The following is a 14,095-nucleotide window of genomic DNA, read 5'->3' as shown; positions in this document are numbered from 1 at the left end:
ATCAAAAAATGATGCATAATGTTTTTAGGGGGGGGAAACCTGCTTAAATGTTTCATCTGGAAATGTAAATGTTTGAGGTCTTGTTATCTCACTGACACAATGAGGACTTTGCATTAAGGACTCACATCTCTCAGCTGTTTCACATTTTTATGCTTCTTGTTTCATTTCACTGAGTATCAGGCAATTTGTTTCAGCTACTGTTAAGTATAGAAGCTATCTCCATAAAATCAACATTTAAAGAGATGTGCATGAAAGAAAAGCAGCAGCACATTAGCAAGGCATGCTTCTGAGGTCCTCACAGCACTTAACAAACATTGTGCAGCCCATGCAGGGCTTCATGTCCCTAATGACAAATTCAGAAAGGTTGGGTATTGCCAGCAGTCTCCACAGTCTATTTCCTTATGTTTTAAAATCACTTTCTGTTTGAACTTGGGGGCAAGAATGTTAATTCAGCTGCATTAAACATCAGCAGATCAATATTAAGTACTTCCAATTAGCTTTATTCCTGCCTCTGAAATCAGCAAGAGAAAGACCCACAGCACACAGTGCACATCTCTGTTGTTTCTTAACACACAGTGAAAAACAACCCAGGGGGACAGCCAGAACCTTGATATTTCACCTGAACTCCGTTAATCTCTATTTGTTTTACCTTCTGCTGTTACTCGTAGCAGACACCAACATCAGTTGGTGATCAGAAAATAATGCTTTACTTTTCCCATCACTTTCCCTCCCATGTTTTGCAGAATTCTATGTAAAGAATGCCCCTGATCCCCCCTATAGCTAAGCTGGGTTTCTATTGGTACAGGGCTGCACTAGGTATATGTGCTCTCTCATAAGAACAAAGGAAAGAAAAGCATTGGAAGTCAAATAAATCTTACTACAAAGCCATAAAATTGGCTCTAAGAATAATTATAGTGGCCTGAAGGTACTCTCCAATCATAATTTCAAAAAAACCTGTTTAGATTTCCAGTTGATTGCATCTATTCACAACTGTGTGGTGATAAATACACAGAACACCTGCCTCTGCATTGTCATATTTTTTCTTAAGTAGGGAAACCTAAAAGAAAGAGAAGATTTGACATTTAATGGTAAAACCAGAAAGAACTTTAGTTTTGTTCTCCTTGGAAATTAATTAAAACACTTGAGGCCACAACAGTATAACACTGCTTAAACTAGTATGAAGAAGATGGACTGCAAAGTTTCCCACACTATTCCAATTATCAGCTTTCCTGTAATTGTCATGTATGTCCCTAAAAACCATTTTCTTGATCTAATATGAAGTTTTACAAACTGTATTAGATCACCTGTAGGCAGTAGGTTGAATGCAAACTCATCAAGCATTATATTTTTTAAATGATCTGAGAGAGGGAGTCCAGGAAGTAATCCATAATGAAGCAGCTGTGGTCATCACTTTCTGCAGGTTTTACTCATGGAGATATTCCTAAAACAATCAGCAAATTGATTTATACACTTGAACAGGTTTAGAGCCTGGGGCACTGGAAAAATCAATACTACTTTCTAGCTTGGCAGCCCCTCACCAGCAGGCAATCTTGCTGCAGAGGAAAATGGGAGGCGAGTTGTTGAAATACAGAAGTGATGAAGAGCATCTCAGAAGTTTCTGAATCCAGTGAGAGGTTCCAAGTCTTTCTTCTTCTAATCAGATGCAAAATGTAAGCAACACAGCACAGCTTCACTGGATGTTGAGTCGCTTACAATACTGACTCCTAAGCCAACAACTCCTGGCTCACCAGCGGGGGTGCTACAGATCTGAGGGATTCATTCGGATCCAGCTCTGACTGCCTCCTGCAACTTCTTTCTTAAGTACCCCAAAGCCTTCTCTGCCTTTGCAGGGTATGTAGCTGAGCACCTGGATTCCTCAGGGCTGCTCTAGACCTGGTATGTGGGCAGTCACCATCCAGGGTGCTGCATGTTTTAGTTTTTTTATTTCTGCTGCTTTTCCTTGGCTGCAGCTCTCGTTCTCAAGGCTTAAATCTATTTGTCACACTGGTTTTCTCGGAGCACAGTTGCTTTTATCCCTTCTTATAAAAGTATCTGAGGTATTTGCGTGCTTTTATTGACTATAAAAGTTGGAGAGCCTGAAATTTCTGAGCAACGAATGGTTATGTCAAGATGAGATAAAACACTCATGGGGTATTTATAGCTCCCAGCTTATTATTGGTCTACAGGAAGAGAACATTAAAAAAAAAAAGAAAGAAACAAAAAAAGCCAACAAACTGTGAAAGCTATGTTAGTGTTGGCTTTGGTTCCTTTGGTTTTTCAGGAGGGTGGTCTCTAGTACACCTTGTACCTGCAGGAAATCCATAGGGGAGTTGAAAGAATGTATTTTCTTCCAAAACGAGTTAGTGTATGTGTTAAAGAAGTTGTGTGTGAGCTATGTGCTGCTCTCACAGCACCTCAGCAATTTATGTGTTACTCCTGCCTCTTGAGGTGTTTCTTGCTCTACAAACCAAGTTCAGGTCATGAAGCACAAGGGAGCTGTTTTTCCCTTACATTAACAAATAACCAAGGGGAAGATGCAAGCTTTCAAACCTCTGCTCAGGACTGACCTGGGGCTGTTGTACGAGCTTGAACGCGGGTTCCACCGCACCGCTGCCCGGAGGGAAGGGAGCTATCCCAGCCCAGGGAAGGGACGTAGCCATCACCTCAGCTGCACCACCGCCTCCCTCAGGCAAGGCCAAGGGATGGCTTACCGCCGTTCGTGCCGCTGGGAGAAAGCAGTAAACTTAAAACTCCGTCTGGCTCCGACGGTGCCTCTAGAGCTCTGCGGCTGCTCGGGGGGGACGCTAATCCCGCAGTTGACAGAGGGCAAGCCATCCACCGAGCCGCCCGCACCCTGCCTGCCCCGCAGCCCGCTCTCCCCTCACGGCCCCTCAGGAGCCCGCCTGGCGCCCGCGGGCGGCGCGTGACCCCCGCCTCGACCAATCCGCTTCGGCCGGCGGCTCGCGCCGCGGATTCAAACCGCCGGGAGAAGGCAGCGACCGTTGGGCTGAGGGGCGGCCCTGTCAGGGGAGAAGGGCTCTGCCCTGCGCCATGGACAGCCGGCACTGCCACCACAACGACTGCCGCACCGCCGCCCCGGGGCCCTACCGAGCCACCAAGCTGGTGAGGACGGCGGGCCGAGGGTGCTGAGCCGGCCGGGGGCGGGTTTGGGCTGTGGGAGGAGGAAAGGTGGCAGCCTGCGCCCCTCCTCAGACATCTCACACACACACACGCACCCCTTCTCTCAGCCCGGGGCTCCCCCTCACTCAGTCCAGACTCCCCCTCACTCCGCCCGGACTCCCCCTCTCTCAGCCCAGGGTTCCCCTTTGCCGTGACTCTCCCCTGCTGGGCCCCGTGGCACCGCTCCGCTCCTTGCAGGCTGCGGGGCCGCCCAGGGCAGTGTCCTCCGACTTTGTGCGAGGAAAAGAGGAAAGGAGAAGAGGGCTTTAAAAGTGGAGTTTGTGTCCGCTGACAGCTGGCCTTCTCTCCTCCCCAGGCGGGAAGGCTGTGGCTCGTTTGACAGTGCCTCAGGACACTCGTCTGATGTAAATGCCGGGCGGGTACGGGTCGGGTTAATAAAACTTTGTAAAACTTTAACTTTATTTTCAGCTCTAGACGAATGAGGTGAAAACGTAAATTAAAGGTTTATGTATTTTTGAAGAGCTACTTTCATGTTTCTAAGTTACTTAGTATGAATAGTAGTAACTACCAATAATACAGTATGTAGTGATAACTCAATATTTGTTAGCAGTAATGTTGTGTTTCATTTATGTGCTTACCAATATAGTATTGCTTTAATTAATGCTTACAGTGGCCAAGTCCAGCCTTTAGTCTTAACATTCTTTGGTGTTTTGTTTCCCATGCAGTGGAATGAAATTACAAAGTATTTCCGAGCAGGCATGCCACTGAGGAAACACAGGCAGCGCTTCAAGAAACACGGGAGCTGCTTTACTGCATCAGAAGCTGTGGACTGGCTTCATGAAGTGCTAAGGAGTAACAGTAACTTTGGCCCTGAAGTCACCAGGCAGCAGACGGTTCAGTTACTGAGAAAGTTTCTCAAGAACCACGTAATTGAGGATGTAAAAGGGAGATGGGGATCTGAAAGTTTAGAAGACAACGGTGTGCTGTACAGGTACTGAAATGAAGACCAGTTCACAGAGCTCTTCAAGTTGAGAACGTTGCTTAACATTCTTAATGGTCAGGTCCTCAAAAATACCTTGTTCTGGGTAGAGCAGTTGGCCAAGAATTAATAATTAGCACAGTTTCAGTCCACTCAGTGTTGTACCTCCTCTGACTTGCAGTACAGACCATACATCCTGTGCCCTGATTTTTGTCTAGCAGAATTTTTCCCTGCTGTGTGTGCTCCCCTCAAGTGCTTTTGTCTAAGTGGGAAACAGTCCTCCTGAGTTCCTAAATTAAAGGTATTCATGACCCTCACTTTGCAATCAAGTAGTCCAAAGCAATTTTACAGCATGATAATAGGAAGTAGATTCTAGAGACAAAATTTCAACATTTTTCTTCTTACTTTCCTGAATCCTTTCACAATCTTATGGAATCTCATTGGTAGGGTATAGTTTTGGTGTGAGTTCTTCTGGTTTTTATCTCTTGTAAAGGTATATAACATATCTCCTATTCCATGTAGGTTTCCTTCAACATCTCCAGTTAAACCTCTACCAGGCTCATGTCCACCAAAAGAGAACTTGGAAAATTTCTCTAGGGACAAAGACAGACTGTTTAAGCTGCCACATTTATCCAAAAGAACTTTGAAAAAACATGAGCTACTGCAGTCTCTGGTAATAACTTACATTTCTTACATGATTGTAGTTGCTATGTAACTCCTTTATTCTTAAAAAAACCACATGCCTAGAAACAATCTTCTTCTAGTGACAATGTTCTGTTGTCTAGCTGAAAAACTGAGTTGCTAAGTTTCTCCTAGATAGTGAAAAGTATTTGGATAGGTGTAATAAGAAGACAAAGCTGTATTTTATAACCAAGGTTTCTGGTGAGGTGTGCTGTTTCTCTTCTTGCAGAGACAAAAAGGAATTTTATTAACTAGTCCATAAATGTTCAAACTAAACTGTAACACAGCATTTTTTACAATGCTGTCAGCAAGTGGAAGGGATTATGCATTCAACAGAAGAAATTAATTTTGCTCTTAAACCTGTAAGAATCTGTTTTATCAACTTCCTACTGGCAGTAGGTTTCTTGGGAAGGGAAATGGGGGTGGGTGAAGTGTTATTTATGCAAATGTGTTACCCAAGCAGGAGGAAAGGTCTGAGGTAAGTAGGTGTCTTCTTCATTGTGTCCTTTTTTACTTTTTGGTTGGTTATTCACACGTTTCAGTGCTCAGGCTGTTGGGGTTACTTCATCAGTCATGTTTTGGAATTTACTGTTCTGAAGCATGTCCTATGTTTTCAGAGCAATCGTTGCTTAATTTTGCATTATTTAAAAAAAGGCTTCTTTACCTTGTGATATAAACCACTCATTTTCAGGAAAACTTGGAAAAAACAAACCCAGATGTATCAGTAGAAAAAAAGGAAGACACACTGCATGGGAAGGAAATAAGCCAGGAATATGTGAAAGAAACTTGGAGAAATATAATTGTAATACAGTAAGTAATACAAGTACCTTCTTGGGGGTGTGCTCTGGGTCTGTAATGGCCTGATCAAGTTTCTGGCTTGCAAAGTTTTTTTGAAATGTTTATAATTATGGTTTAAGTTAAATATTTTTATTTAACCTTTTGTTTACATATGCTTTCTAATGTATCTTTTTTACTAGTTTTTGGTGTTTGTCAGAAAAATTGTGTATTCAGATTTTCCTCATGAAAGTGAGAATTAATTAACCAGCAAACAAGCTTTCCAGGTAACTGGTGTTTGAATGGAAAGGGCTTGTTTCCATTAATTACTAACAAATCTTTGAAGCAGTGTCTGCTCTTTTCCTCCCACAGTCTGCAAACCATTTTAGGTCTCCCATCTTTAGAGGAAATTTTGCAGCCAGCACAGATAGTTCCTGAGTATGTCATATACAACATGACCAACACAAGCAAACATGGGGTTGTAATTCTGCAGAACAAATCAGGTAAGATTTTTTTTTTCTCATTTTGTTTAAAGATTCTGTGATGTTTAATTGCAAGAAACAGTAAATAATAAATAAAGTCATGTGCTTCATGGTCTTTTACACTTCTGTCCCAAACCACAGTACAGTTCTGTATATCTGTCTGGAAGGTTTTATAGGTGTATTGCATTCACTTTTAAATTACAAACATGTAACTACATGAGTTTTAAATTTCATAGTTTGGGTGATGTATAAATAATGTCCTTGTTTGTTTATTTCAGAGGACCTCCCCCACTGGGTGCTGTCAGCTATGAAATGCCTGGCATACTGTAAGTCTTCAAAGTTCAAGGAAACTGGCTGGAAAGTGAAATATACTTGCAGGTTAAGATTAATTGTGATGTTTTGGAAATTCAGATCCTCTGAGTGCATTGATATGTTGAGAACAAAAGCAATACACAGCAAATTATGGCACAGAAATGGAACCTAAAAGAGGGAACACATGCTAAGGATGTTATTTCAGTAGCCAAGAGCAGCTCCTCAGTGGCTATTTAGAATATTTTATGTTATTTTTGCTTACAAGTGGCACAGTGCTGAAGTAAAGTAGTTGTATGGTGCTGACATGATGTGTTTCTTGTGAAGTAGTCACTCCTACAAGAACCAAGCTGCTCTTGCTTTTAAAAAAATACTTTAATAGCAGCACTGTGAGAGTGAATACTTCTGTGAATGTTCTTTCTTCCCCTCTTTTTAGGGCCCAGAAATAATGACACAAGCCAACCAACATACAGTGGGTTTGAACGGGATGTGTTCAGAACAGTTGCTGATTACTTTCTCAGCCTCCCTGAACCACTGCTTACTTTTGAATACTATGAACTTTTTGTAAACATTTTAGGTATGTATGAATTCAGAAGCTATCAGTGCAAGCTGTAAGTAGATAGAACTTTGGGCACAAAGCTGTAATTCAAAGCAGAGCTTGACCCCCTGATCTGTACGGCATCTTGAATCTGAGGAAGATCATCAGTGCCCCCCCTCTGTAGCACAGTTAGCTGAAATCCAGTTCTGTCTCACAGTATCCTGGACAAAGCACTGTCTGAGCTAACATCCTACATGCACAATAACCATAAGTTAAAAACATGTGCTCCCTCCTGTCTCTTCCTCTCTACTGCAGTGTGTTGACTTGCTTTATTCTTGCATGTTGGTTGCAGTTATCTTGATTGCTTTGGACTGAACTGTGTTGTTCTTATATTTTACTAACAGGGTTGACTATAAATTGGTGTCTTGTGTTTGTTGTCTTCTCTGTTCAGTTAGCAGCTTTCTTTCTGAACTTGTTCATTTTCATACCACTTGCATCTTAATTTATATTTCATTTTCTGATAGTTATGTGTGGCTACATCACAATTCCAGTTATATGCAGTGGAAAACGTTCTGTCCAAGATGAGAAATGTGACCCACAACCTTCAAAAACTCTTCATTTGAACTCTTTCAAGTCAACTGAGTGTCTTCTTTTAAGCCTGCTTCACAAAGAGCCTGACAAAACCAAGAAAGAGCACGAAGGTTCCCGGAAGAAGTTGTCTTCAGGAGAGGTTACTATTCAAAAACTGTGTACAAAGAAGCTGCAGCAATATCACCTGGCCTGTAAACAAGGTGGTGCTGATAATCTAACAGGAGGAAGTTGTCAAAATCTTTCAGGTTTCAGGGATGAAGAAGATCCCCCTCGAATGTTCAGGCCCAGATGTTACTCTTTGGAGGGAATTGGAGGCACCACTTCAAACAGATGTCAGGAGGGAGAATCTGATTCCCTGAGGCAAAGTGATGTGGACACCATCCAGAGCAGAAGAAATGGGAAGCAGTCACCAGTGTGTGAGCATAAAGCTCATCCTGTATTGCAGCTTGGGTCTAATAACTTGTGTCAGAAACAAACCTGTGCTATCAGGAGACTCTCTGCCTCAACTCCTCAGGGTGAAGCACTGGCTGGTGAAAATCCCAGGTCAAAGCACATAACCAGGTCTCAGAGTTTACTTGGCAAGAGGAACTCCAGAAGCTGTGTTAGCATTAATATGCCAGTTGCTGAAATCACAGTAAAGCCAAGTTATCAGCTTTGTGGGCAAGGACAAACGGCACATCCCTGTGGGGTGGCTGCTTCTGGGGACTGCAGGACTGAGGCTTCTGGTATCACTGTCAATAAGAGACTCTGCAAAAGCACCACAGAGCTCTCAGAACCCTCTCTCACTCACTCTCATGTGCTGACTGGCATGCAAAGTAAGATGGCTTTCTGGAGCATGTTGTGTTGTCTAACTAATCTCTGCTTCCTTCATCCTTGGCACCATTGCTTGGGGTTTTGATATGCATATAACACAACCTGGGGTTTAAAGGACAGGATTTCTGGTTGGTAGGTTGCCCTGTCTAGAGGCAGGCTCTCATACCTCTGCTAGCAAAGAGTAGCATGGAGCATTGCTGGGGCTTTCAGCTTGATGTGCAAGTATTTCACCTTTCTGTTCAGGTAAGTGCTCAGTAACTCTGACCTGGACACTAAAAGTGAGGCAGGGAACCTGCCTGGTGGAGATGCCTTTTTCTGATCTTTGAGACACAGTGTCTGGAAATACTTCTGGGAAGAACGTAAGTGTAATTTCTTAATTATTATGGTCTAAAATCAAAGTACTTAATGTCCTTCTATCTTAAGTATTATGGTCTTAACTGTACCAGCAGTTTCTCATAACAAAGCAAGTTAAATATGACCCCACCAAAGAAAGATTATGTAGCATTGTCTTTCTATACATCAGGGTAACAGAAATGTACCGATAAAAAAGAAATGTACCGAGATAAAAATACCCTGAAAGTTGGTTCAAACTTTGCTGACAGCCATCTTTCCAATTAACTTGTAGATCTCCTTCAGCCTCATTTAGAGAGACTTGCTGTGGAAGCTCTGCAGATCTGCTGCTTGCTGCTCCCTCCACCCAACCGGCGGAAGCTGCAGCTCCTGATGCGCATGGGCGCTCGGCTCGGCGCCAACACCGCCATCCCCCGGCTGCACGATGCCATGGGCACACGGGCTCTGGTGAGACAGAATCCAGCATCCATCCCCCCCTGCACCAGGCTCGGACCCTCCACAGCACGGCTGGAGCAGTGCTGAGAATGGGAGCAGTCCTGAGTACTTCTCTCCTGGCAGCTAAATGCTGATTAAAAGGCAGCTTTTTACTTATCTCCATAATACGTACAGAAATCTGGCTTGAACCCAGCACTTCCTTGTCTCCATCCTAATACACTTCAAATATTGATGTTTCTTTTGTTTCCTTGGGGAAGTCATTTCTTTAAAGATTGTTTAGTCTGATTTCTCACCACACTGCCCTTTAACATAAAAGGTGTTGGCAAAATGTCTGTAGGAAACCTTTCTTGGGCTAAGTGTTTCTGTATGTGAAACAAAAACAGTTTGAAAGAAGTCAATTTCCTGCTTTTTTGAGTTTAAAGATTAGAATTTAAGCTTTCACTGGAATGATTCAAGATTGTTGTCAAACAAGCTGAGATAAAACAATAAAGCACCTGCACATGGTAATAAAAAGTAAGCCTACTGCAGCTGGAAATGTGAAACCTGTGACATTGCTTTTAAAGCCATTTGAGACTGGATCTTGGTGTGCATTAGATCTGGCTCTGTGGGGTTTTTTAGCATCTCAGGTGGTCAAGTGAATATGAACACCTTCCTACAAGGAAACACTTCTTTTTATCTCATTAAAATGTGTATTTCTTGAGAGTACTGTTCAATTTTAGAAACTACAAGTCTAACCTTATAAGAAGTGACTTTATAACTTCATCCTCGTTGGAAATAGTCAGGTTTCCTCCTCTTGACCTCTTGGGGCAGGCAAGAGAGATTGCAATAGAAGAATTGAAGAGCTCATTGTGTAGATGGGAAAGAAGCAGATCCCTCACCTGCCTGTGCTAATGATCTGCTCAACACTTGCAGATGATCCAGACTTTCTCCCGCTGTGTGCTTTGCTGCTCAGAAGAAGTAGATCTGGATGAGCTGCTCTCTACACGACTGGTCTCATTTCTGATGGACCATCAACAAGAGATATTTAAGGTGCCAACTTACCTGCAGGTTGCAGTGCAAGATCACATCGAGTACATGAAGATGGCTGAGGTTGGTGGCATGAGGGGAGTTCATGTTCCTTTGTGAGTTGCAGAATATTTGTTCCTTCTGAAGGTAGGGTGGGAAAACTGCAAATAAAACCTCTCTACTTTGAGTGTAAACTTGTATCAAACTCTTGTTGCAATACTAGGTATTAGCTTTGTGATAAAGTATTGCAACTTGTGGTGTCCCTGTGAGTTAGTGTGCCTGGATGCTTGTTTAAAATAATCTGTAATCATTTGACTACATGCAGATCCTTCTGCAACTTCTGTTTCAGTGCAAACTGCCAAGGGAAGAAATGTGTGCCATATTGCCAACATACTCCTACTGCAAGCAAATAACTCCTCAGGAGTTTGAAGAACAAAAGGTTTCTACCTCTCAGGCTGCAGTGGCAGAGCTCTTGGAGAACATTATCAAAGATAAAAACTTGTCTGTGAAAGACAAAAAGAAGAAGTTAAAACAGGTAAGAAACTTGGTCAGCATTTCATCTGCTTCTGAGACTACTCTCCATTACTTGACATGCAGCAGAAAGAGAGTAGGGTTTCCTGTCAGCACTGCCTGGACAAGTTTAAACTTAAAATGCTGTGGATGGGCTTAAAGTCAATAAAAAGGGATTTATTTTTTTTTCCCCTCTAAGAGTTCAAGCTCTGTCTGTTCACAATACTGAAACACTTTGCTGTGGGCCTAGCTTTGTGGTGTGTAACATGAACATCACTCAAGATTATTTGTCACTCCCATGGTCTTCAAACATGCTGCCTAATGCTAGAGTACAGCAGTTCTGTCAGGCTGGGGGTTTTTTCTTTTTCAGAAAACCTTTGGCAAATATTTCTGACTAATTGAATAGTATTGTGCTTGTCCTGGAATCTCCTAAGCAAGTCTTGTGACTCAAATTGGAGAAAGCAGCTTTTCAAAGCAAGCACATTTCTTTCTGCTTGGTGCCCCTCCTCCAGCTTCTGCAACACTGTCACTCCTCTGGGCTGTGAAAACTTTCTGGTTCTGGAAAAAGGGAAGCTGGGCTTTTTGTTCAAGTTCATTAAAACTTCCTGCATGTGAAGAGCAGTTAATTACACTCCATGAAAACTTGAAGGAAGCAGTAGGAAGTGATACACAGCAACACTTAACTTAAAGCAGGTGAAGTGGGGAGGGGGAATAGTAAAACTTCAAGTAGACACTTAAATTTTTGACAGGATCCTACCAGAGTGCAGAAGGAGCTTGTACTGCAAGAGCCACAGATGAGCAAAGTTTGTAACAAATACATGGGAATTCTGTAGGAGCTTTGTCATTTGGGCTGGGATAAACCACAAGTTTTTGGAGCAGTGATTCAGTTTGGATCCTTTGAATTGGGGAAAGCCCATGGCAGTAACTAAAAGATTAGAACCAACACTCAGAGTTACAGAATGCTGTTTCCCTAGGCTGAATCCATCAGCAGAGAGCTCTGAGTGAGGCAGAGATGTTTTTACCTTTAGTCATTCCTTCCCAAGGCCTTGCATGAGGAACAGACAAAATATTGAAGAAATATCTGAACTCAGATATATTTTTTGGTTGTATGTCTGGAGAAACTGAAAAATAACTCCCTTGGTTAGGCAGTAAGCTCTCCTGAGAGAATGCCTTCCAAATCTGCTGTATCTGAACTTCCATGGGGGTAAAACTCATTTATTGCTGTTCTTGAAAGCCAGCTTCAAGAGGAGGAGCTGTCAGAGAGCTGGCTGTGCTGGTCAGAGAACACTGATGCAGAAAGTGGGAACAGTTTTTCACATCAGCTACAAATTCTTGGCAACACTGAGATGAGAAGCTTTGCTCATTTCATCATTTCTGCTGGACTCATTGTTTATCAGCTGGGATCAAAGGGCTATAGCTTTGAGCAGCTGCTGTAGTTGCTGATAGCCCTGCTCACCCCTCCTGCTGGTGCCCATCCTTACAAGGTGATTCATGCTCCAGTCCTGCAGGGATGGGGCTTTTGTGGAGCCTGATCTGTATTTTCTTTTAAATTGTGCTTTTTGTGTTTTCCAGTTCCAGAAGGAATACCCTCTAATCTACCAGAACAGATTTCCAAGGACAGAAAATGAAGCAATGCTACTGGACAACAAACCCACCATTAAGCAACCAATGCTCAGCTTAAGGAAACCAAGATTTCGTAGCTTAAGATACTAACCCCACCACATTATTTGTTTGATGGATGGGTGTGTGAATGATTTACCAAAGGGCTCTTGCTACAGAAACTTGGTGGTGGCTCTGTGTGTGTGTACAAGGAAGCAATGTTTACATGGACACTGCTGAAAGGTGCCAAAGTAACTCTTTTTGTGTGCAAATAACTCTTGGGTGACTGCCAAGAGAGAAATAAGTATTTATCTGTTTACAAATTATTACAGTATGTTGTGCTCAGTAAAATAAATGTGAAATAAGCATAAAGCTATTAGTAACCAAAAATTTATAGATGGTTTTATATGAGAAACTGATATGCATATTGGAACTTGTTACTGTCTGTTCAGGAATTTGTGCCATTTATCGTAGTTTTGTGTCGTGTTGAAGTGTCTGTGTGTTGCAAACAAGTGCCTTCTTTCTGTTATCAAATATTTGTCTTAAAACACGACTATTTTCTCTATGTTGGAACTAATTTAAAAGTTGTTCTGTTGTTTCCAAGGGAGCCAGAAATTCGCCATAAATAAAATCTCTGACTCCATATAACACGTGTTCATCTCATCTGTGAACTTCACGTAGGCTTTTAATATGTCATTATATATTTGATATAAATGGATATCAAAAGCTTCTATGTTATATAACTGTTCCTTCCAAGGAAGGAGCAACATTCATCTCCTCTATGTGTGTTACCTGCCCTGACTTTCCTCAGCCACATCCCTGCAGTCCAGGCTGACAAATGTTGACTGTTTGTGTGTTTGTGCTTGAGCCTCTCCAGTTCCTGGGATGCCCTGGCTGTCAGTCACTGGATCCATCCTGCACTTGGAGCTGTGTTAGAACTGGGGAAGGAGCTGGTGGCAGTGTCCCACTTCAGTGCCAGTGCTGCTCCTGGATGGGTCCATCAGCTTCTGCATGCAGCATGGAAGGGATGCACTGCAGCCTGGGACTGCAGGAGAAGGTACATTTAAACTCCCAACTTTTCTTTTTTCCACTGTAAGGTTTGTTTTGTTAGAGGCTTTATGGGATCTGGTGTTTTAGGGAGATGGGTGTTACTCTTTGTGTGAGCTCTTGTGCTCCCAGGTTGTTTTCTTTCTGGCAAAGTGAGGCAAAACCACCTTTGCGTTCTGCATCTGGTAATTACACACTCATACACACCACATTACTCTGAGGTCTGCTTTGCAGGGTGGTGCTGGCTTTTTCTTGTTAATAAGAGGAGTGTCTGTGGCACAACACTTCTTTTGCAATGTTATCACTTTGCTCTTTTCCCTCTGAGGAGGCAGGCTGGGGAAAGGAGGGGCCAAGAGTAGCCCAGTCTGAGCCAGAGCACTGCTGCTTTTTCCTGTCCTGTAGACACCTGGATGCCAACGCCTGTCATCACCTGCTCTGAAACCTCCAGCTCCTGCCTAAACTTGCTTCTAATTTTTCTCAACCTATTCCATGTTGAGTAAATGCTTTATTTATTTATGTGCTCCAGTTAAGCAACTTATTAGGCAAGGAGCTCACATTTCTTAGGATTTAGCTTTCAAAAGACTGCCCTCATTCAGAGTTCTTGATCCATGTTATTTAATGTTTCTGTCTAAGGTTCTGACAGAACTTAACAAAAATGTGAATAAATAGACAAAGTGGCAGTTATGGGACAATTAAAACATTGCAAACAAATGGCAGATACAAATTTAATCTCAACCTTTCTCTGAACTATAATTTTCTCTTTAGTGAAATGGTTTCACTGGAGGCTTTCCTCGTTTTTTTCATTTTGCAAGAAGGAGTTGTGTGCAGGGAGTGGTTTTC

The 14,095-nt window shown here is 42.5% G+C and overlaps 1 protein-coding gene across 1 annotated transcript; it reads left to right on the top strand.

Annotated features, from left to right (window-relative positions):
- Window positions 1-3,024: 3,024 nt before the first annotated feature.
- Window positions 3,025-12,322, top strand: DEPDC1 (DEP domain containing 1). The gene is made up of 11 exons (XM_030455375.1): window positions 3,025-3,123; window positions 3,867-4,132; window positions 4,643-4,793; window positions 5,493-5,611; window positions 5,948-6,078; window positions 6,336-6,383; window positions 6,803-6,943; window positions 8,934-9,106; window positions 10,007-10,183; window positions 10,449-10,634; window positions 12,182-12,322. The coding sequence occupies exons 1-11, from the start codon at window positions 3,052-3,054 to the stop codon at window positions 12,320-12,322; spliced, it is 1,605 nt and encodes a 534-aa protein (XP_030311235.1). The 5' UTR covers window positions 3,025-3,051.
- Window positions 12,323-14,095: the final 1,773 nt, after the last annotated feature.

Source organism: Calypte anna, chromosome 8 (genome assembly GCF_003957555.1).
Source record: "Calypte anna isolate BGI_N300 chromosome 8, bCalAnn1_v1.p, whole genome shotgun sequence".
Taxonomy (NCBI): Eukaryota; Metazoa; Chordata; class Aves; order Apodiformes; family Trochilidae; genus Calypte; species Calypte anna.
The sequence above is the reverse complement of the archived record's forward strand: the minus strand, read 5'-3'. Positions and strand labels throughout refer to the sequence as shown.